Below are 24,718 nucleotides of genomic sequence, written 5' to 3' on the forward strand. Positions count from 1 at the left end.
CAACTCCCCTCTCACCCAAAACTTCCTACCTCTAAATCACTTCCTGTTCCTTAGCTACATCACTTCCTGTCTGCACCTGACATCACTTCCTCTCCAGCTGTAGTATCTCTTCCTGTGTCTGTACAATCACACTATTCCTGTCTCCGTGTTCTACTCGATACAACAGGAAAAAAATCTCCATCTCTATATTTATTATGTGTCTGATCTACAATCCAGCAACTCCAGATGGACAGTTGTATAAATGGCTTAATATGCACAATGTATTTGGTTTATAAACCAGAGGCTCTGGATGAACAGTTGGATAAATCGTTCTATATTTAGAATATATCTGCTTTATAAATCAGAAGCTTTGGATTGACAGTTGGATAAATGGCTCTGTGTGGGATCCGGATATTCTTGGAAACACACTCTGTAGGAACACAATCAGCCCAATTCACAGAAGTAGTTAATACAGCGATGGGTGGTATAAAGCTCATACCAATGTGATAGTTGTTAGGGAATAAGAGAAGAGGCCACATCGCATAATTCCGTAAAAAAATTATACATGAATTGATTAAAAAACTGATAAACTCACATTTAGCAGCATAGATTCAAGCACTTAGGTAAAATATGGCAACAGTGGAAACGTCCTGACCGGGTCCGTCTTATTAGACGTTGTCTGGGGTAACATTCCACTGCAGCCATTCCAAATAAATAAACAATGTGACCCCATAATTGAGAGCCCAGCCCACCGTATCTCCTCGGTCTTCCCGCGGGCCGTCCTGCGAGACACTTCCGGGTTCGTTGGAGGTGGTGGAGTCGCGTGCGTTCCAGGACTCTGCATGGTGACGCAGCGTGCACATCAAGCCTCGAAATGGATGCGATGGGATTCAGAAGGAAGAAATCGATGTGCCTTCCGGTGTAAGGTGTCACCTTACATGCGGTCCAAGCCTCGTTGTGGAGGCAGGTCCGCCGGAAGTGACATATGACAGCAATTGACTTCCCTTTCTATTATCAAGAGAACCAGAGGGTTGGCTGATTTACATTGCAAGCCAGTCCCCTTTTGCTATGACCGCTATGGTAATAGCTGTGCTCCTTGTTGCGTAGCAACACTTACGTTCCGCAGCTAATGGACACTGAAAATGATAAACAGCCCGCAGCTTGTTGTAAATGATAAAAACGATTATGTCAGTGCCAAATTGACACTTGTAAATGCTCGGACTGACAAGAAGGCAATGGCCTTCATACTAAGCAGCTGGTTAAGGCAACTAGTTCTAACTGGCAAAAATGTGGGTGATAAAATAAAATTGAAATTAAAATGAAAGATACTGCCACAAGATTTAGGCCCCTTTCACACAGGGGCGGGAGGCGCGGTGGCGGTATAGCGGCGCTAAAAATAGTGGCGCTATACCGTCGGAATTGCCGCGGGATTCGGCCGCTAGCGGTGCAGTATTAACCCCAACTAGCGGCTGATAAATTATTAATTCCGCCCGCAATGCGCCTCTGCAGAGGCGCATTGCGGGCGGTATTACCGAGGTTTCCCATTGTTTTAAATGGGAAGGAGCGGTGAAGGAGTTTTTCAAGCGGTATTTAGGCGCTATTTTCAGCACTGTACCGCCTGAAAAACCCCTCAGTGTGAAAGGGGTCTTAATGTGTACAAATATCAAAGTACATATGGTATGAAGTGTTTTTTATATAAAGACTCCAGACTAATATGTGTCCTGATCTGGGTTGTATGCAATGCAATGTACAATAATGTGTTAAAGCGGAGGTTCACCCAAAAAACAAGTATATAACATTACATTCAGTATACCTCAAACATTTACAGTATGCAGTTTTTTGCCGAGAAAATTTAAGGCCCTTGTCTAGAAAGGATTTCTCCTCAGGAGTGAGTGATTTGGTACTTAAAGCGGTGGTTCCCCTAAAAATAAAATTTTGACATCGCATTTAGCAAATAAATTACAGTTAGAATCGGCTTGTTTTATTTAAAAAATACCTCCGTACGTATCGTTTCCTATATTCGGTCCCACCGCCACTTCCGGGTACGATGCAGGCGGTGGGCGTTCCTAATTGATTGACAGGCATTCGAACGACGCATCCATCGCGTCACGAGATGACGAAAAAAGCCGAACGTCGGTGCGCATGCGCCGTATAGAGCCGCACCGACGTTCGGCTTTTTTCGGCATCTCGTGACGCGATGGATGCGTCGTTCGGATGCCCGTCAATCAATTAGGAACGCCCACCGCCTGCATCGTACCCGGAAGTGGCGGTGGGACCGAATATAGGAAACGATACGTACGGAGGTAATTTTTAAATAGAACAAGCCGATTCTAACTGTAATTTATTTGCTAAATGCGATGTCAAAATTTTATTTTTAGGGGAACCACCGCTTTAAATTGAAAACCCCTTGGCCTGTTAAGTTCTCCTTCTCTTTTCTCCTCTTTATTCGCCGCTCTCCTCTGCACCCTCTCTTGGGTCTGGACCTCTCTTTAGGATGTATCCGGTCTATAAACCAGAAGCTCTGAAAGGACAGGTGGATATATGGTTCTATATTTAGGATGTATCTGATCTATAAACCAGAGGCTCTGGATGGACAGTTGGATAAATGGCTCTATATTTAGGATGTATCCGGTCTATAAACCAGAGGCTCTGGATGGACAGTTGGATAAATAGCTCTATATTTAGGATGTTTTCGGTCTATAAACCAGAGGCTCTGGATGGACAGTTGGATAAATGGCTCTATATTTAGGATGTATCTGGTACAGTATTTGGTCTACAAAGCAGAGGCTCTGGAGTAAAATTTGTATAAATGGTTCTATATTTAGGATGTATCTGGTCTATAAACCAGAGGCTCTGGATGGACAGTTGGATAAATAATGCTATATTTAGGATGTATCCGGTCTATAAACCAGAGGCTTTTCATGACCAGTTGGGAAAAGGTTCTATATTTAGGATATATCTGGTCTATAAACCAGAGGGTCTGGATGGACAGTTGGATAAATGGCTGTATATTTATTATGTATCTGGTCTATAAAGCAGAGGATCTGGAGTAAAATTTGGATAAATGGTTCTATATTTAGGATGTATCTGGTCTACAAACCAAAGGCTCTGAATGGACAGTTGGATAAACGGTTCTATATTTAGAATGTATCTGGTCTATAAACCAGAGGCTCTGAATGGACATCTGGATAAATAATTTGATATTTAGGATGTATCTGGTCTATAGACCAGAGGCTTTGGATGGACAGTTGGGTAAATGGTTCTATATTCAGGATGTACATTATCTGCTCTATAAACCAGAGTCTGTGATTGGACAGTTCGATAAATTGTTTAATATATAGGCTGTATCTGGTCTTTAAACCAGAGGCTCTTCATGGCCAGTTGAAAAAAGTTCTATATTTAGGATGTATCTTTTCTATAAACCAGAGGCTCTGGAGTAAAATTTGGATAAATGGTTCTATATTTAGGATGTATCTGGTCTATAAACCAGAGTATCTGATTGGACAGTTGGATAATTGGCTCTATATTTAGGACGTATCTGGTCAATAAACCAGAGGCTCTGGAGTAAAATTTGGATAAATGGCTCTATATTTAGGATTCTTTTGCCTGGAGTTTCCGGTACTTTATACTTTTACATATAGTAACCTGACACCATTGTGAATTACAGAAAACACTCCAAGTGGCCCGTGTACTAGTATAATTATCCAGTATATCATGTTCAACTGCTAGTAGAGATTTCAAATCCATGATAGTATCTAAGCTAACCTATCCATTCCAAAATGGATGGGATCCCAGGAGACTTCCAATGTCAAGGGATGACAGCCCTGGCCAACCTCAGAAAATGATCTACTTTGATGGATCCCAGCATCATAAATAACAAAAGTAATTGGGGGTTGGGCAGTATACATCTACCTGTTACTCTATAACTGCGGTTGCCAACCATTGATGGTCCACAAGAAAATGTTGACAGGTGCTGGTAATGGGAGGCTGGCTGGAACTCACAGGGAAACACCTTGGTGCAGAGAAGCAGATAACTGACTGAAGTGCAGAGGAAGAGACGGTGATGAAGGAAGAATGGATGCTGGTAGGAGTGCACAGGGTCACTGGAGAAGGATACAGACTGGGGGAACATGACAATCAAAGGATTAGGATTGGGGTTTCAGGCTGGAATGACTTATGACATTGTACACAGAGGAGCAGAATAGAGGCTGGACGGACACTAGAAGTCATGGAGACAGTACTGAGAGGCGCCGGAAAACACTGGACAAATCACCTGGGGACACAGGGGGTCTAGCAGCTAGCGTGTGGACATACCCAGGGTCCCACGGCTGTGGATATTCCTGCATGGCAGTGATTAGCTGTGTTTCTCTAATGTCCTTAGTCGTTTTCCAAAAGCAAAAAAGGGCAGCAATACACTGCAGCCAGACCAGCTCTCAAGAGCACATGCAATCTGATGAACAACAGAAGGCAGGACCACCAGGAAGTTCCTGTACTGCACAGGTTTTCCTATCAATAGATGGCATTTTCTCAACCACTGTGTAAACAAAACAAAAAGCTGGAACAAATTTTGAGCTTCTTTGAACTCTTTGGGGCACAAGCTCCTCTAAAAAATTTGAGTTTGCCTGTAGGAGTCTGAAAAAGCCATAGTGTGCATGGACACATTGGCCAACATGGAGGGGAGTTTCTAGGCAGAATAAACGAGAGCTCAAAAGCCTGTAGGATAGGGTGACCAGACATCCCCAGTTTCAGGGGACAGTCCCCTGATTGAGGACACTGTCCCCGGAGCAAGTCTGTCCCTGGTTTTGTCCCTAGATTGGATCTAATAGGGGGCAGGGGCAATTTCAAAGACAATCAGTGCAGAATTTAAATATTTTTTTTTTTTTTAATTAAACACCCCCACTCCGCCGTGCCTACTAGCATAGGGAGTTGTATTTTTCCCATTATCTGTGCCCCCTTTCTGATGATCATGTGCTGGTCGGAGCGGAGGGAATATTTCTTCAGTTTTGGGTGCATGCCCATTCAGCTTCGCTCGCATGTTCTTCTGCCTTGGCGCAAATCCTGTCAAGCCACCTGCCTATCTCCTTGCCTTCGCTGCGGAGTGATCTTCCTCCGCTTCCCATCCAGTAGTAGCCGGGACTCGAAGAGTAATACTTGAGAGGCTGTTAGGCGGGCGGCGATGGGCAGAGAGTCGCTGAATATTGCAGATGCTGTGGCTGGGACGCTGAACATTATTTAAAAAAAGACTATGTTGTACTGATGACAAAAGCTCCTTGTGTTTTAAACGCTTCCCTTAAACCACCATAGCTGTAAGTTGGTAGGAGGAAGTGGATGTATCGGGGTATAGCCTGCAGTTGCACCCTTTACCCCAGTACTGTTTTTTCTGGCACAAAATACTGATTTTAACTTATAAACAACAAGTGTCAAAAATATGTTTGGTTCTTAAAGCGGGGGTTCACCCCCAAAAAAAGATTTTTAACATTACATTCAGGCGAGTTGTTAGAATCACAATCGGGTGTTTTTTTTTAAATCGTTGCTGTACATATCGTTTTATAGATATATGTTCACCGCGGCTTCCGGGTATAATCTGCGGGACTGGGCGTTCCTAATTGATTGACATGCTTCCGACTGTCGCATTCAGCGCGTCACGAGTTGCCGAAAGAAGCCGAACGTCGGTGCGCAGGCACCTTATAGAGCCGACTCGCAGTCCGGCTTCTTTCGGCAACTCGTGACGCGCTGTATGCGACGGTCGGAAGCATGTCAATCAATTAGGAACGCCCAGTCCCGCAGATTATCCCCGGAACGAGTAAATACCTATTAAATTCCTTCATCTATATCACCTCCGGCGTTCTAGTTTCTGTTATCTCATTCACTTCCTGGTTTGCAGCGCTCGTTCATGTAATACCTACATTTCCCAGTATGAATTGCGGCACGCCCAGTAATTCACACCTCCTTGAAGTCTCTAACACGTAGAGAGCGTCCTGCCGCACAGATGTAGTTCCCAGGAGGGGGCGAGCACGTCACTGACCACCGCAGTAAAGCCTCCCTTCACAGTGGTGAGTAACAATCAGACAAACAGGAAGTGAACAGAACAGAGAAAAAAAAAGAGCATCTTCTGAGCAAAAACGAACAATGAGGAAGTGAAAAGAGGAATGTCTGCAGGTAAAGGATGCTTATTATGAAAAAAAAATATTCCTTTACAACCCCTTTAAGCTGCCCATGAAGATAAAGACTGTCGTTATTTTCTGTTTTGAGGAATAAAACGTATTTTAAGTTGATTAAACTATTGCCCAGCCGCCTGTTTACCCCTCGGATCCTGACAATTGGTGGAGATTATGGGGTGCCAGTCAAACCCGTGTCCTTGGTTAAAGCTGCCAAGGCTATAAGAGCATCAGATAAAGCAATAAAGGAACTGATTGAGCAACGGATACTGGATATTACACAAGCACAGGCCCACCAGGAGCAGGTCCTGGCAGAGACAGTCACTGCTCAACAAGAGACAAACTGCTTATTGTTTGAATAGACAGTGGGGTTTAGAGAAGGCAGTGACCCATCAGGCTGGGAGGGTGGGAAATGGCTCCGGTATAAAGAGTTGACCCGCGGAAAGCAGTGCAGTGGACCATGCAAGAGATGACAGCCACGGTTAATGTTGCAGCTTCTATGACAATATCTGAGTGGATTGCAACAAGGGTGTCAGGAACTACAAACCAGACTGAGACAGAAAATGCAGGGAAAAAAAATATCACACCTTTAATGTAATAGAAACAAATAGTACAGACCAGGAAAATAGTCAAAACATAAGCCAGGATTCGGAAGCCAAAACCGGTAATTAGACGAGCCGGTAATCAGGAAGCCAGAGATCAGCGTAGCCGGAAGCCAAAGATCAGGAGCCAGAAGGGACGTCAGCCGGGCAAAGTCTTTAACAGGAACTCAGCAGAGACACTCAGGACATGGTCAATAAGGCGAAGGCACCAAAGACATGAACAAGGCAGTATAAATAGCCAGAAGGGGCTGGCTGTAGGCTGGACTGATGAGGCAGGTAATGGTAACCAGGTGAGCCACTGTGGAAACAATGAGTGGCTGGTAATTAACCGACAGCAAAAGTGCCCCATTGTTGGTGTCAGTGGGAGGAATAGTCCCCCAAGGGCCGGAGAAAGGCCAGCAATGTGATGATGTGTCCGCCATAAGGTCGCAGTACCAATAAAAATGGACGATCGCCGCCATTACTAGTAAAAAAAAATATTAATAAAAATGCCTTAAAACTAGCCCCTATTTTGTAGACACTATGGGCCAGATTCACAACCAGCGGGCGCAACGTAACTTTTCCGATTTAAGTTACACCGCCGCAAATTGCCCAAGTTAGTGCCCGATCCACAAAGCACTTACCTGGAAATTTGCGGCGGTGTATCCTAAATCAGTCCGGCGCAAGGCGGGCCAATTCAAATGGGGCGAGTCCCATTTAAATTAGGCGCGCTCCCGCGCCAGACATACTGCGCATGCTCCCGACGCTATTTTTCCGACGTGCTTTGCGCAAAGTTACGTTGCGCCAAGGTTTTGTGAATCGCGACGGGTAAAAAAGAGTTGCGGCGGGAAAAATAAAACATTTTAAAAAAAATTGACAGCGACGCGGGAAAGACGGGTATACTTTTACATGGTGTACTAACTTTACACTTTGTAAAAGGTACCCTATCTTTGCGACGGCAAACTAACACTTACGGCGACTTCATGAAGGGAAAAACCTTCGTGGATCTCCGTAAGTGCTAATTTGCATACCCGACGCTGGTTTACGACGAGAAATGCCCCCAGCGGCGGCCGCGGTACTGCATCCTAAGTTCCGACAGTGTAAAACAATTAAACCTGCCGGATCTTAGGGATATCTATGCGTAACTGATTCTATGAATCAGCCGCATAGATAGAAACAGGGATACGACGGCGTATTAGCAGATACGCCTTCGTAACCCTTTTGTGAATCTGGCCCTATAACTTTTGCGCAAGCCAATCAATAAACGTTTATTCGATTTTTTTCTTTTACTGAAAATATGTAGAAGAATACGTATCGGCCTAAACTGAGGAATTTTTTTTATATGTATTTTTGGGTTTTTTATTATAGCAAAAAGTAAAAAATATTCATTTTTTTTCAAAATTGTCGCTCTATTGTTGTTTATAGTGAAAAAAACCCCAATAAAACGCAGAGGTGATCAAATACCACCAAAAGAAAGCTCTATTTGTGTGAAAAAAAGGACATTCATTTTGTTTGGGAGCCACGTCGCACGACCGCGAAATTGTCAGTTAAAGCGACGCAGTGCCGAATCGCAAAAAGTGGCCCGGTCATTGACCAGCAAAATGGTCCGGGGCTGAAGTGGTTAATAAACAAGTCCCCACCCTCTACTATTAACTCGCTCCTAAATCTGCACCAGGCTGACTCGTCTACAACAGAGCTCTTCATACTATGACCCTCCAGATGTTCAGGAACTACAATTCCCACCATGCCTAGTCATGTCTGTGAATGTCAGAGTATTACAATGCCTCATGGGACGTGTAGTTCTGCAACAGCTGGAGGGCCGAAGTCTGGAGATCCCTGATCTACAACATCAATAAGGAAGCTCACTCATGTCAATTCTCTGGTGTTGCAAAAGGTTTCCTTTCCTAGTGAAAGATTTGCCGCACTCTGAACATGATTATGGATGCTCACCTGTGTGAATTCTCTGATGTCTAACAAGGGTTCCTTTTTCAGCGAAAGATTTCCCGCACTCTAAACATGAATAAGGACGCTCGCCTGTATGAATTCTAAGATGATTAACAAGGAGTACTTTGCCAGTGAAAGATTTCCCGCACTCTGAACATGAATAAGGACGCTCACCTGTGTGAATTCTCTGATGTGTAACAAGGTTTCTTTTGCCAGTGAAAGATTTCCCGCACTCTGAACATGAATAAGGATGCTCACCTGTGTGAATTATCTGATGATTAACAAGGACTCCTTTATCATTGAAAGATTTCCCGCATTCTGAACATGAATAAGGACGCTCGCTGGTGTGAATTCTTTTTTTATGTCTAACAAGGGTTCCTTTTTCAGCAAAAGATTTCCCACACTCTAAACATGAATAAGGACGCTCGCCTGTATGAATTCTAAAATGATTAACAAGGTCTCCTTTGCCAGTGAAAGATTTCCCGCACTCTGAACATGAATAAGGACGGTCTCCTGTGTGAATTCTCTGATGTGTAACAAGATGAGCTTTTTGAGTGAAAGATTTCTCGCACTCTGAACAAGGGAAAGGACGCTCTCTCGTGTGAATTCTCTGGTGCCGAATAAGTTTTTCTTTACGATTGAAAGATTTCCTGCACTCTGAACATGAATAAGGACGTTCACCTGTGTGAATTTTCTGGTGTTCAGCAAGTGCTTCTTTCTGAGTAAAAGATTTTCCGCAATCTGAACATGAATATGGTCGTTCACTCGTGTGAATTCTCTGGTGTTCAGCAAGTTCTCCCTTCTGAGTGAAACATTTCCCGCACTCTGAACATGAAAAAGGACGGTCTCCTGTGTGAATTCTCTGATGTGTAACAAGATGAGCTTTTTGAGTGAAAGATTTCCCGCACTCTGAACAAGGGAAAGGACGCTCACTCGTGTGAATTCTCTGGTGCCGAATAAGTTTTCCTTTATAACTGAAAGATTTCCCGCACTCTGAACATGAATAAGGACGTTCACCTGTGTGAATTTTCTGGTGTTCAGCAAGTGCTCCTTTCCGAGTGAAAGATTTCCCGCACACTGAACATGAGAATAGATGGTCACCTCGGTGATCTCCTTCATGGGGTGAGGAAGATTCCTCGGGATTAGAAGGATCTGTTGATCTATCTGCAGTTTGAGATCTTATATGGATATTTACAATCATAGTATGTGATTGATGAGAAGATTCCCCCTGATCAGAGGGATCCATTGATGTCTCCGGACAGGAAGGTCTGTGATTTATATTTTGTGTATTTGGATTTCCTCCTGGAGGATCCTGTGTGATGACATTATCTTCTGACTTACAATCAGCAGATACTAGAAGATGTCTCTCCGAGGAATTCCTCACATCACATCCATCTGTTGGAAAGAAGGAAAAAAATTATAAAAAATCTCAGTAGATGACAAATAACTGGAGTTTTAGCTCCCCCCCCCCCCCCCCCCGTCGGTGGAATAAGTGGAAATGCCGATCTCACAGCTGGGCTCCTGTTCTCCCTCCAAAATCAATCAGAAAAGTCTTCACACCGAGTCCATATATGATCTGCTAATTCTAGAATAATAAATAGTTATGACTGAGGCTTCATTATCCAAAACGCGTTAGTGGATTGTTACTACATCGGATTGGCTGGATTTTATATGATGAAGAGTTTGCAGATCATATATGGACTCCAAGCTGAGTCAGCAAGAAAAAAAAGTCACGTTGGTCTAACAGTCACCACTTTCACAGAGCTCTGGCATGGAACTGGGTACAACTGTAACATCAAAATATGGAGAAAAAACCTTCCTCCAAGATTTACAATGCTGGTGTCCTAGGGTAGGCACCATCCCTCCTCCATCAGTGTGGAGACAACCTAAGCTGTTAATGCAATGGTTTATTAAAGGGTTAGATCACCTCTACAGAAGAACTGTAAAGCTGAACTAACACCAGATCCCCCCCCCCCTCCTGGACCCCGCTTTACATGTGATGGCGCTGACCAATCAGAATCCATCTGGTCCATCCTGACAGCTCAGTAAGTACAGTGAGGACCGGGGGTGGGGGGTGAAGGGGGTCCGGTGTTCTGTCACCTTTACAGTTTTTCTGCATCAGGCAAACTAACCCTTTAATGTGACTTTAGGGGTCTGTTTGACCAGTGATGTCTCGTCTGCCTTCCATTGAAGGTAAAGAAGTACATATTGCGCTTCATTCGCTTTTTCCCCTCAACCACAGCAACCCGGGAAAGTGACAGCCGGACCCGGAAGTGATGTCATCTACAGCGCTTCCAGGTTCTTACTAAGAAAAGAAGATCAATGAATTAACATTCGTTGGTCTCACGCCACTACACATTAATACTAATACACTGGTGTACCAGTATCTATGATAACTCTGTATAAACGATCCATAGATATTAAATATTGTAAAGCTCTGCACTCCAAGAAATTAAATAAATAGAAAAGATGGTAGGGAGATTGCACTCACTTAAACCGGCATAGATGGTAATGAATACAGTACAAGAAACATCTGTTCAGTGAAAAATGACATGGGCAGATATATACTCCAGATGTGCCGACTCCAGTGCACCACCAATGAGGTCATACATGCCTGCAGTGGCATCACTAGGGGGGCCAGAGGGTGTCATGGCCCCCCAACATTATACTGTGCCCCCCCCCCCAATTAAAATAAACAGACATTGGGACCAGTCTGGAATTCAGGGGACAGGGATGCCCTGAGACACCATAGCGCTGGCTCTGGCTCCTCCTCCACCTGACTTCATTCCTGGTCACTGGTAGCTAGAGCCACCTGGCATCAAACAACCAGTCATGTCAAAGCCGGCATTAGTAGTTCTCTCTTCCCTCCCTCCTCTCTCACACCCAATGGGTGAGGAGACACAGGCGATCAGCTCTTTCTCTCCTCTCTTGAACGGGATGGGAGAGGAGACACCTCTGACCTGCTCCTTCTCCCCTCCCTCCTCTTTTTTTACGGGATGGGAGAGGAGACACATCCGACCTGCTCCTTCTTTCTCCCCTGCCCCCCTCCCCCTGCTCTCATCCTGTGTGTGTACCGTGGGAAGTGCGAGCTTGATAGCTTTACACTTGATCTCCTGTGGTACACACACAGGATGAGAGTGGCAGTGGTGGAGGGGGGAGCAGGGGAGAGAGAGAAGGAACAGATTGGATGCGTCTCCTCTCCCATCCCATACGAGAGTAAAGATGAGGACTTCACCCATGACTGTGTAAGGATGAAGTTCCCTCACAGCTCTCCCGGGCTCCTCCACGATCGGCACACCCCCCAGGTGGGGATAGCCTCCTGCCACTGACTAGTACTCCATTCTCCACTTCTCCCGGACGACAACTCCTCCCAGTGGCATGTCACCTCAACTTATATGGGAGGCCTGCACACTGCCAATACCAAGTGGGGATTGGTCAGGGCTCCTCACAAGAGCTGCCTGCCACTCCATTCCTAGGCCCTGCCCCTCTTTCAGATAAATCTCCCTGGAAGCTGGGGAGGCGCCCCCGAACTAAAGCACAGGTGGTCACACCCACTGCTACACTAACCACTCCCTGCCCCCAGATCAAACCAAGCAGGCCTAGCCTGAAGCTGCGCTTCCTATATCACCCATGGAGTGACGGACCGGCCCCTGCCTCCTCACACAGCTGTGCTGTTATCTATGGCGGCTTTTATATGCATGTAAGTGCTTTTATAAAGACATTACTACACTATATTGCCTTTCTATGGCCCGTTTTTGGGGAGCACAATTTTACAGATTACTTGAAAGGAACTGTGGATATGCACTTGAGAGTGAAATACTTGGAGGGGTATCATTTGCAATTATGATCAAGTGGGAGTCCGATTGACTTGGGTAATTGTTGATTGGGGTCGCATGCGATTTGGAGGGATTGAGCCTGGTGAGGACGGGGTCCCTATGTTGTATGCCTGGTGGTCGCTCTGTGGCCGGTGATATCTGGTGGGCACATGTAAACTGTCGCTTCAGGTGGAGCACTTTGGTATAAGCATATTGCACTATATGAGGCACGGTGTTGGAGATAAACTGCATTGAAGAACCTCATCATCATCTTTTATGGTTTATGCTGGACTGTTTTTGATCATTTAAATTATGGTGTATAATTAGAAGTAGCCTCACACCCACGTCCTGTTGGGTTTTATGTTTTTTTTGCACCAATTTGTTCACTGCTTGAAGCATAGGCCTGCCTAAATTAACCTGCACTGACAGTTACCCTAGCAAAAATCCTATGCTGGTACCTACCTATAATAGAGGGTGATACAGTTTTATTTACCGTTCTGTCCAAGTTCCATAGAAGTACATATGAGGGATATACAGAATCACAATTGGATTTCCTCTCTCTCTCTCTAATAACAATGTACAGGATTTGGCTGTGCAGCGTTGTTCAGAACTTTTTATAGCCTAGTTGCATCCCAGAAAATGGCATGAAAAGTCCAGTCCTTGGAACCAGTGCTGGGACAAGGTCTTCCAGTGCCCATGCCTATGCTGGTACCTACCTATAATAGAGGGTGCTACAGTTGTATTTACCGTTCTGTACAAGTTCCATAGAAGTACATATGAGGGATATACAGAATCACAAGTGTATTTCCTCTCTCTCTCTAATAACAATGTATCGGATTTGGCTGTGCGGCGTTGTTCATAACTTTTTATAGCTTAGTTGCTTCCCAGTAAATGGCATGAAAAGTCCAGTCCTTGGAACCAGTGCTGGGACAATGTCATCCAGTGCCCAGGGCAAAAATGACAAACTGCACCCACTCCTCATTCATGATGTGCAAGTTTAGGGGATCCTATTCCGATCAGTCACTCCCTTGTCTATATCACTGTCGCTATCACTACTCCTGTCAGCCTTGTAACAGAAGGAAGGCGCCACCATCCCTATAGTAAACAATTGTGCCCAGGGCAGCCACACTTCCTGCCCACCCCTTGTCCCGGCCCTGCTTGGAACCCATCCAGGGGTCACACTAAGTGGAAACTCCACCACACAGTTCAGTTCTTTACAGCGTCCTCACTGATCACCTCCCATACAGGAACAGACCACGAGGTCCGATCCGGTTCAGAGTCAGGAAGTGACACATGCAGGGGAAGGAACATCACAGCACCAAGTGGTAACTCTTACCACACCACACATTAACCCTTTAGTAGGCGAACACATATTTAACCTTTTAGAACCTTCCTATAGGATGATGTGAAGTTCTGATAATTATCTAACGTTTTTTTTACACTACAATCCTTATACTTAGAAGTAAAATGAGACTTTGACCAGTTTTTTCCACAATGTCTGTTACCTACCTGTGTCACAAGGTAGAGAAATGTCCTTCTGTTCACTTTTCATAATCATCCCAACCTCCTCCGTGATTGGCTGATCACCCCCCACATACGTCTCTACTTCTTCTTTAACCTCAGCTTTTATATTAATCCGTTCTTCACCCTACACCAAAAATAATAGAAAACATCAACTAAAGTCACCTCAAGGCAGACATAAAGGACACAAATGACACGTCATTCAGTATGTACCCTCCGTTGGAAGAACACAAGGTGGAAAGGACCCGCAATATGTCTGGGCTTAAGACCCACAGAGGAAAGGAATGTATATTAAAAAATAAAAATGGGGGTGAAAAATGTAGGGCGCTAAAAGGAGCTAGAAATGGGGATGGGGTTGTGTGGGTAACAAAGGCTGCACTTCAGATGTCGAAGTAAAAACAAGAGACTACATCTCATGGCTTAGAACAGGGATAAGCAATTAGCGGACCTCCAGATGTTGCCAAACTACAAGTCCCATGAGGCATAGCGAGACTCTGACAGCATCAAGCATGACACCCAGGGGCAGAGGCATGATGGGACTTGTAGTTTGGCAACAGCTGGAGGTCCGCTAATTGCTTATCCCCGGCTTAGAATATATATTTAGGTCTAGATGCCCAGCCCCACCTACCTGATGATGGTGAGGGATGGTGTGATCCTCCTGGATGGAATCCTGAGAATACAGAGGAGGGGGGAATCTCTCACCCTAAACCCCAAAGATGAAAGAACAATATATAAATAGAGCAAGAGATTTAACAGAACAATATCATCTCATAGCTTAGAATACTTTTATGTTGTAATTGCTCAGTCCCACCTACCTGATGATGGTGGGGGATGGTGTGATCCTCCTGTGTGGAATCCCGGGAATACAGAGGATCACCCTCTACCATAGACTGCTGATCCCCGGACTTCTCTGCTTTTTCTACTTTAACCTCAATTTTGATGTCTTTCAGTTGTTCACCCTAAACCCCAAATATGATAAAATGGATTCATAAAAGGAAACAAAAGAAGAAATAGAATGTTATTTTGAAGCGTAGAATTCTACAATGTATTTGAGTTCTAATTGCTCAGTCCCACCTACCTGATGATGGTGAGGGATGATGTGACCTTCCTGTGTGGAATCCCAGGAATACAGAGGATGGGGACATCTCTCTGGTGGGTTCCCATTACTGGATCCATCTGTAGGAAACACAGTGTGCAGATTTAGAGGAGTGAGACAGGGGCAGAACATCTTTCCTGGGCGGATGACGATCTGTGTGGGATCCGGCCACCCTAGGTGTGTATTCCTGCCTTGTTTGCCGGGACCTGAGGAGCCGCAGAAACATACAGTAGGATGTGGTTCAGTGACTGCAGAGGTGGATGGTGATGGGGTGAGATGTGGCGAGGGAAGGATACAGAAGTGTACTAGGAGGTATAGAACTGTGTTGCGGGGTAAAAAAGTGAGATAGGGGTGCAAGTGTCCTGGGGGGGGGGGGGGGGTACCATGTATACTGGGGGAGATAGAAGTGTGCCGGGGGTGCAAAAATGTGCAGAAGTATGCTCTTGGGACATAGATGTGTTGGGGGTTACAGAGGTGTGCTGTGTGGGGGTTACAGAGGTGTGCTGTGTGGGGGTTACAGAGGTGTGCTGTGTGGGGTTTACAGAGGTGTGCTGTGTGGGGGTTACAATAAAGTGCAATAGCACAATAAAGTCTCCTCTTACTCTGTGATGTGAGGGGCGGCTGATTCTCCATCATGACGTCCTTGTAGAGATTCTTGTGTCCTTCTAAATAAATTAATATTATTACTTCCTCTGCTGCCAATTCCAACAATGTTTTATTTTTACTTCCTCACACCTCACCTCTCACCCAGGACGTTCTTTTTAGATCCCTACATCACTTCCTATTACATCACTTCCTGTGCAGCTATAACTTACTGTCTGCAGCTGACATCACTTCCTCTCCAGCTCTGTTTTCACTTCCTGTGTCTGTACAATCACACTCTTCCTGTCTCCGTGTTCCACTCCATACAATAGGAAAAGATCTCCATCTCTATATTTATTATGTGTCTGATCTACAGTCCAGCAACTCCAGATGCATAGTTGGATAAATAGCTCAATATTCACAATGTATCTGGTTTATAATTCAGAGTCTCTGGATGAACAATTGGATAGAAAAAATTCAAGGGGGATTGCTGCACAATAATTATTTTTAATGAAAGTATGTATGTCTTTTTTGACAAACTTTCATTTAAAATAATTATTGTGCAGCAATCCCTTTTGATTTTTTCTATATTTAAGCCTGTGGGAAGGCTTGATTGCTTTGGCACATACGGCTGTGACTGACGTGCACCTCACCCTCAGAATTTTTTCTATATATATGTAGCGCCCTGCTCCTGTTGATCAGGCGCTGCTTTCAATTTAGTGGGGTCTGAGCTGTTATTTGGCTCAGACAAAAGTGATTAAGGGCAATTTAGCCTCTGTATTAGCCGTGACTGTGCTGGGAGTATCCACCATTGTTCGCCTGGGGGTGTCATTACCATCCCAGGGCAAGGGTGTCAGCAGCAAGGTCAAGATGTATTGGGTATCCCCCTCAGCAGCGAATCAGTGGGAGTGGTTGCTCGCTGTGCATGCTTGGGAGGGGTACTTAAGGGACAGACGCCATTAGTGCGTCAGTCTGTCGTCCCACACACCTCGTGGCCCGCCTGGCCTGAGGTGCATGTTCTGAATCTTGGTTCTGGGACCACGTTGGCTGTGACTTCGTTTATGGGCCCAGTAGTCTGGCTGGGGCCTGCATTGCAAAGGTGATCCTGTGCCGTCTGTCCTGCGGGAGGAGGCCACTTAATGAAGGAAGCCAGGGGAGGACCTATCCTGGAGAGGCCATGCAAGAGGCTGGTACCGTTGGAGAAGGCCTGGAAAGTTAATCGAAGGATGCACCACGCACCGAGAGGCTTGACAGTGTCGCCTGTCGGGTCTAAACGTTCTACCAAAGCTAAGCTGGAGAGATCCGTGTGCTTTTTTATTCTGCACTGAATGCCTTTGAACTTGCCCCAGCCCCTGTTCAAATCCAATCTAGGGACAAAACCGGGGACAGTCTTGGTCTAGGGAAAGTGTCCTCAATCCGGGGACTGTCCCCTGAAACCGGGGATGTCTGGTCACCCTATGCTAGACCAGTGAGAGGGACCTATCCAGGTGAGCAATGCCCACTCTGGCTAGAGTGGCGACGAGAACTGTTTGCTGGAAGCAGGAGTGTTTCCCTATTTGTGACTTTTCACCCCTTATCCTTCTTTTTTACTGAAGTTCTGAAAAATAAACCCAAGAAAAAGAAGTGCATTGTGTGGACATTGAAATTCTTCGGGCTCTCTTTTCACCCTGGACAGCATGAATAGAGGTAACGTGCCACCCAAAATTAACCAGCAGCTCCTGCGGGGGTAGTGCTATATATATATATATATTTAGAAGAGACCCTCGAGTTGGGATGAGTCCAATGTTCGAGCCGAACTTAAGTATATATGTATTGTAGCATGGCAGTACCCTGCCAGGATACAGGTCTAATAAACAGCCAGTTCACTAATGAGTCAGCCGTGTTCTGGGCTTTAAGTAATCACCAGACCAAGGCTCCAGGCTCCCAGTTGGAGACGACTCTACAGACAGGAGGTCTGGGCATGGGAGTCAGTAGGACTTCACCTAGGAGAGAGAGGTGAGAGCCAGTGTAGCACGCGGCTACTTGCTGTACGCACCGAGGTGCTGAGCGTCCGATCTGTTGGAGACAGACCAAGGCCCTAAAGCACAAGGCCTGAGCTGGAGAGCTGCATTTATAAACCAGGAGGGCTGAAAACTGTTTTTTTTTTGGTAGCAGGACTGAAAAACTGAATACCCCTGCGAGGGAATCTAATGTTTGTTTTGAACTTTCTTTTAAATACAAGTGGGCAAAACAAGCCCTGAAACTGAGAAAAGCGAGTGGTGGTGTCCTTAAAGTGCTACACTTGGAGTGAACCCCTGACAGTACATTTAGTGTAGACTAGATATTCAGTGTAGACTCTGTATAACACAGTGTATTGAAGTGGTTATAGTGGAGTTCCGGCCAAATTACACTTTTTAAGTAAAAATACCCCTATAATACACAAGCTTAATGTATTCTAGAAAAGTTAGTCTGCAAACTAAGGTCCGTTTTGTTAGGTTATTACAGCATTTTAAAAGTTTATAAACTAGCATTAGACCGTGACCATCTTAAGTGTGGGCATATTAAGCCAGACTGTATTACTTCCTGGATTTCATGCTTGCAGATCTCGCACACGCTCAGTTCTGCACAAGCAGTGTAATAAGTTTCAGGTCAGGTTTCCATAGCAACGGCAGTGTTAGAGGAAATTTACCTTATCTATGCAAACCTCTCCTCCCTGCAGGGACCAGGAAATATACTGCAACAAGTGGATTGCAACAAGGGTGTCAGGAACCATGAATCAGACTGAGACAGGTAATGGAGTTAAAAAATATCACACCTTTAATGTAATAGAAACAAATAGTACAGATCAGGAACATAATCAAAACATAAGCCAGGGTTCGGAAGCCAAAACCGGTAATCAGGAAGCCAGAGATCAGCGTAGTCAGAAGCCAAAGATCAGGAACCAGAAGGGACGTCAGCCGGGCAAAGTCTTTAACAGGAACTCAGCAGAGACACTCAGGATATGTTAAATAAGGCGAAGGCACGAAAGACATGAACAATGCAGTATAAATAGCCAGAAGGGGCTGGCTGTAGGCTGGACTGATGAGGCAGGTAATGGTAACCAGGTGAGCCACTGTGGAAACAATGAGTGGCTGGTAATTACCGACAGCTGAGCAGCCTTGAGCACTGAGAAGAGAGCTTCTAGAAGCCCAGCCCTGACAAAGGGAAGGTCTGCCTGAGAAAGAATGGGTGGATGTACTGGCCCCTTTCCTGACTGCAGATCCGCAACTGGGGAATTGTGATTTGGTTTTAGAGTCAGCATGGGACTATACTAGGGTTATCACCTCATCCCTTTAAACCCGAACACATATGAATTGCACAGGTTCTGAGGCTAAACTAATGCAAATAAGGCACCAAGTGAGTTTAATTACCTCCTTAATCAGCCACAGAACCTGTGTAATTCATATGTGTTCTTTTTCAAAGGGATGAGGTGACAACCCTACATTATACATTGCTAAAGGCAGAAATACTAGCCAGGCTGGGAGTGACTGTTGCTTTGAGGGCGAGCCGAGTTCATGGCTGGAGCTTTGACAGGGCTAAGCCTGCCTGTGTGCAGCTGTATCATCTAATGCAGGGGGGGTCTCCAAACTTTTCAAACAAAGGGCCAAGTTTATTGTCCTACAGACTTTAGGGGGCCGGATTGTGGCCGGCAGGAGCAGAAAATGTCCCAGGCCCGACATCAGTGAGAATAAATATGGCCTCAGGGTTGGTGGTCAATAGGAGGAGTACTGCCCCTAGTAGTAGGAGGAATAGAATCTCATGATTGGTGGAAGAAATAGTGCCCCATTGTTGGGGTCAGTGGGAGGAATAGTCCCTTAAGGGCCGGAGAAATGCTAGCAAAGGGCCACATTTGTCCCTCGGACCACAGTTTGGAGACCCCTGTTCCAGGAGGTCAGGACTCTGTGCAGTCCAATCAAATTCCTCCACCCCAACCTCGCTCATCCATGTCTTTATGGACCTTGCTTTGTGCACTGGTGGGCAGTCATGTTAGAACAGGAAGGGGCCGTCCCCAAACTGTTCCCACAACGTTGGGAGCATAAAATTGTCCAAAATGTCCTGGTATGCTGATTTCTTAAGAGTTCCCATCACTGAAACTAAGGGGTCAAACCCAACCCCTGAAAAACAACTGTAGCGCCCTGCTTCTGTTGACCAGGCGCCATTTTCTAAATTTAGTGGGATATCTGAACTGTTTATGGCTAAATTGGCCTCTGCTCCAGCTTTGGCTGAGTTGGTGTATTTCCCACGGTCACCAGCAGGTGTCGCTGTCACTTCTGGACAAATGTGGCCCTTTGCTAGCCTTTCTCCGGCCCTTGGGGGACTATTCCTCCCACTGACCCCAACAATGGGGCACTATTTCTTCCACCAATACCAATCATGGGATTCGATTCCTCCTACTAAAAGTGGCAGGTACTCCTGACCTTACCCTGATTGAAAAACGTTGGAATGAATTAGAGTGGAGATTGTGAGCCAGGCCTTCTCATCCAACATCAGTGCCTGACCTCACAAATGCACTTCTAGAAGAATGGTCAAACATTCCCATAGACACCCTCCTAAATCTTGTGGACAGCCTTCCCAGAAGAGTTGAAGCTGTTATAGCTGCAAAGGGCGGGGCCAACTCAATATTGAACAGACGTACACCAGCTTCTCTGACCGGCTGCTTAATAAACAAGTCCCCGCCCTCTACTATTAACCCGCTCCTAAACCTGCACCAGGCTGACTCGTCTACAACAGAGCTTTTCCTACTATGACCCTCCAAATGTTCAGGAACTACAATTCCCACCATGGCTAGTCATGTTTGTGAATGTCAGCGTATTACAATGCCTCATGGGACGTGTAGTTCTGCAACAGCTGGAGGGCCGAAGTCTGGAGATCCCTGATCTACAACATCAATAAGGAAGCTCACTCATATCAATTCTCTGGTCTTGCAAAAGGTTTCCTTTCCTAGTGAATGATTTCCCGCACTCTGAACATGAATAAGGACGCTCACCTGTGTGAATTCTTTGATGTCTAACAAGGATTACTTTCTTATTGAAAGATTTCCCGCACTCTGAACATGAATAAGGATGCTCACCTGTGTGAATTCTAAGATGATTAACAAGGTTTCCTTTTTCAACAAAAGATTTCCCGCACTCTGAACATTGATTATGGACGCTCACCTGTGTGAATTCTCTGATGTGTAAGAAGATGTCCTTTTTGAGTGAAAGATTTTCCGCACTCTGAACATGAATAAGGACGCTCACCTGTGTGAATTCTAAAATGTTTAACAAGATGTCCTTTTTCAGCAAAAGATTTTCCGCACTCTGAACATGAATAAAGACGCTCACCTGTGTGAAATCTCTGGTGCTGAATAAGTTTTCCTTTCCAAGAGAAAGATTTCCCGCACTCTGAACATGAATGACGTTCACCTGTGTGAATTCTCTGATGTTTAACAAGGGCTGCTTTTTGAGTGAAAGATTTCCCGCACTCTGAACATGAATAAGGACGCTCACCTGTGTGAATTCTAAGATGTTTAACAAGGTCTACTTTTTGAGTGAAAGATTTCCAGCACTCTGAACAAGGGAAAGGACGCTCACCCGTGTGAATTCTCTGGTGCTGAATAAGTTTTCCTTTCCAACTGAAAGATTTCCCGCACTCTGAACATGAATAAGGAAGTTCTCCTGTGTGAATTCTCTGGTGCTCAGTAAGATTTTCCTTCTTAGTGAAAGATTTCCCGCACTCTGAACATGAATAAGGACGCTCACCTGTGTGAATTCTAAGATGTGTAACAAGGACTGCTTTATAAGTGAAAGATTTCCCACACTCTGAACAAGGGAAAGGACGCTCACCCGTGTGATTTCTCTGATGTCTAACAAGATTAGATTTCTTATGGAAAGATTTCCCGCACTCTGAACATGAATAAGGACGTTCTCCTGTGTGAATTTTCTGGTGTCTAGTAAGTTCTCCCTTCTTAGTGAAAGATTTCCCGCACTCTGAACATGAGAATAGATGGTCACCTCGGTGATCTCCTTCATGGAGTGAGGAAGATTCCTCGGGATTAGAAGGATCTGTTGATCTATCTGCAGTGTGAGATCTTGCATGGATATTTACAATCATAGTATGTGATTGATGAGAAGATTCCCCCTGATCAGAGGGATCCATTGATGTCTCCGCACAGGAAGGTCTGTGATGTATATTTTGTGTATTTGGATTTCCTCCTGGAGGATCCTGTGTGATGACATTATCTTCTGACTTACAATCAGCAGATAATAGAAGATGTCTCTCCGAGGAATTCCTCACATCACATCCATCTGTTGGAAAGAAGGAAAAAATATATAAAAAATCTCAGTAGATGACAAATAACTGGAGTTTTAGCTCCTCCCCCCCGTCGGTGGAATACGTGGAAATGCCGATCTCACAGCTGGGCTCCTGTTCTCCCTCCAAAATCAAATCAGAAAAGTCTTCACACCGAGTCCATATATGATCTGCTAATTCTAGAATAATAAATAGTTATGACTGAGGCTTCATTATCCAAAACGCATTTGGGGATTGTTACTACATCGGATTGGCTGGATTTTATATGATGAAGAGTTTGCAGATCATATATGGACTCCAAGCTGAGTCAGCAAGAAAAAAAAGTCACGTGGGTCTAACAGTCACCACTTTCACAGAGCTCTGGCATGGAACTGGGTACAACTGTAACATCAAAATATGGAGAAAAAAACCTTCCTCCAAGATTTACAATGCTGGTGTCCTAGGGTGGCACCATCCCTCCTCCATCAGTGTGGAAACAACCTAAGCTGTTAGTGCAATGGTTTATTAAAGGGTTAGATCACCTCTACAGAAGAACTGTAAAGCTGAACTAACACCAGATCCCCTCCCCTCCTCCTGGACCCCGCTTTACATGTGATGGCGCTGACCAATCAGAATTCATCTGGTCCATCCTGGCAGCTCAGTATGGAGAAGACAGAGCAGTGGGGTATTTCATGTCCCCTGACCATTGGAGTGGTGAGAGAATCCTGATAGTAGAGGGTGGCTGACGGTAAGTACAGTGAGGACCGGGGGTGGGGGGTGAAGGGGGTCCAGTGTTCTGTCACCTTTACAGTTTTCATGTATTAGGCCAGTGATGGCGAACCTTTTTGAGCCCGAGTGCCCAAACTCCAACACAAAACCTAATTTTTTTTTGAAGTGCCAACACTGCAATTAAACATGAATACCAAGGTTTTCGTTTAGAAAAATCAACTCGTACACTTGTCCAAACTAATTAACAGCTTTTGTTTTAAAAGAAAAACACAATAACAGAGCTTTCTATTAAACATTTTTTTTTTATTGAAAAAGATTCTCAACAACTGTACTTGTGCATGTATTTTTGGATAAGGATACATTTGCAGATCGCTGGTAAAGATGCCTTTGCTGATCGCTGGTAAGGATGCCTTTGCTAGGCATTTTCAAAGATGGCTTTGCTGGGCATTTCCAAAGATGGCTTTGCTGGGCATTTTCAAAGATGACTTTGCTGGGCATTTTCAAAGATGACTTTGCTGGCCATTTTCAAAGATGACTTTGCTGGGCATTTTCAAAGATGACTTTGCTGGGCATTTTCAAAGATGACTTTGCTGGGCATTTCCAAAGATGGCTTTGCTGGGCATTTCCAAAGATGGCTTTGCTGGGCATTTCCAAAGATGGCTTTGCTGGGCATTTCCAAAGATGGCTTTGCTGGGCATTTCCAAAGATGGCTTTGCTGGGCATTTCCAAAGATGGCTTTGCTGGGCATTTCCAATGATGGCTTTGCTGGGCATTTCCAAAGATGGCTTTGCTGGGCATTTCCAAAGATGGCTTTGCTGGGCATTATTAAAGATGCCTTGGTAAGGCATCTTTAAAGATGCCATTGCTGGGCATTTTTAAAGATGCCTTGTCTGGGCATTGGTAAAGATTGGTAAAGATGCCTTGGCTGGGCATTAGATGCCTTGGCTGGGCATTGGTAAAGATGCATTTGCTTACACAAGGGATAGAGATCTACAATGCTGTGATGGGTACAGGCACAGTATACTTTGCATAGCTAAAAGACATTATTGAACATAAGCAGAGGATGAGTCTAATGATCTATTGCTGGGCATTATTAAAGATGCCTTGGCTGGGCATTGGTAAAGATGCCTTAGCTGGGCATTGGTAAAGATGCCTTGCCTGGGCATTATTAAAGATGCCATGACTGGGCATTTTTAAAGATGCCTTGGCTGGGCATTGGTAAAGATGCCTTGCCTGGGCATTATTAAAGATGCCATTGCTGGGCATTTTTAAAGATGCCTTGGCTGGGCATTGGTAAAGATGCCTTGCCTGGGCATTATTAAAGATGCCATTGCTGGGCATTTTTAAAGATGCCTTGGCTGGGCATTGGTAAAGATGCCTTGCCTGGGCATTATTAAAGATGCCATTGCTGGGCATTTTTAAAGATGCCTTGGCTGGGCATTGGTAAAGATGCCTTGCCTGGGCATTATTAAAGATGCCATTGCTGGGCATTTTTAAAGATGCCTTGGCTGGGCATTGGTAAAGATGCCTTGTCTGGGCATTGGTAAAGATGCCTTGGCTGGGCATTGGTAAAGATGCAATGACACATTTTTGTTTTTTTCATTTTAGCCCTTTGGATTCTTCTTTGCAATTCTTGTAGATTAGAATCTACAGCAGCTTCCAGACCCAGCAGAGCAGTGGGCATTTTTAAAGATACCTTGGCTGGGCATTTTTAAAGATGCCTTGGCTGGGCATTGGTAAAGATGCCTTAGCTGGGCATTGGTAAAGATGCCTTGCCTGGGCATTATTAAAGATGCCATGACTGGGCATTTTTAAAGATGCCTTGGCTGGGCATTGGTAAAGATGCCTTGCCTGGGCATTATTAAAGATGCCATTGCTGGGCATTTTTAAAGATGCCTTGGCTGGGCATTGGTAAAGATGCCTTGCCTGGGCATTATTAAAGATGCCATTGCTGGGCATTTTTAAAGATGCCTTGGCTGGGCATTGGTAAAGATGCCTTGCCTGGGCATTATTAAAGATGCCATT

The 24,718-nt window shown here is 44.9% G+C and overlaps 3 protein-coding genes and 1 long non-coding RNA gene across 4 annotated transcripts in view; 1 reads left to right on the forward strand and 3 right to left on the reverse strand.

The window, feature by feature from the left end:
• The window catches only part of LOC120910546 (zinc finger protein 850-like), a 1,103,195-nt gene that overhangs the window by 576,242 nt on the left and 502,235 nt on the right, over positions 1-24,718 (forward strand).
• Positions 8,282-10,120, reverse strand: LOC120910133 (zinc finger protein 551-like). Its single transcript, XM_040322009.1, has one exon. It carries the CDS (start codon positions 9,906-9,908, stop codon positions 8,655-8,657), a length of 1,254 nt encoding a protein of 417 aa, XP_040177943.1. The 5' UTR covers positions 9,909-10,120; the 3' UTR covers positions 8,282-8,654.
• On the reverse strand, positions 13,920-15,116 carry LOC120910300. The gene is made up of 3 exons (XR_005741507.1): positions 15,077-15,116; positions 14,814-14,957; positions 13,920-14,125 (listed from the first exon to the last, which is right to left on the reverse strand). It is a non-coding gene; the product is annotated as an uncharacterized LOC120910300 (long non-coding RNA).
• The window catches only part of LOC120909800, a 53,737-nt gene continuing 49,274 nt past the window's right edge, over positions 20,256-24,718 (reverse strand). Inside the window, 2 exon segments of the mRNA XM_040321530.1 lie at positions 20,256-20,838; positions 20,840-21,981. Of these exon segments, the coding sequence (XP_040177464.1) occupies positions 20,581-20,838; positions 20,840-21,981 (1,400 nt within the window). The 3' untranslated portion in view covers positions 20,256-20,580.

The sequence above is a fragment of the Rana temporaria genome, chromosome 8 (assembly GCF_905171775.1).
Source record: "Rana temporaria chromosome 8, aRanTem1.1, whole genome shotgun sequence".
Taxonomy (NCBI): domain Eukaryota; kingdom Metazoa; phylum Chordata; class Amphibia; order Anura; family Ranidae; genus Rana; species Rana temporaria.

Coding starts and splice junctions, on each gene's coding strand:
- LOC120910133 (XM_040322009.1), bottom strand. CDS start 9,908: ATGGATCCCTCTGATCAGGGGGAATCTTCTCATCAATCACATACTATG.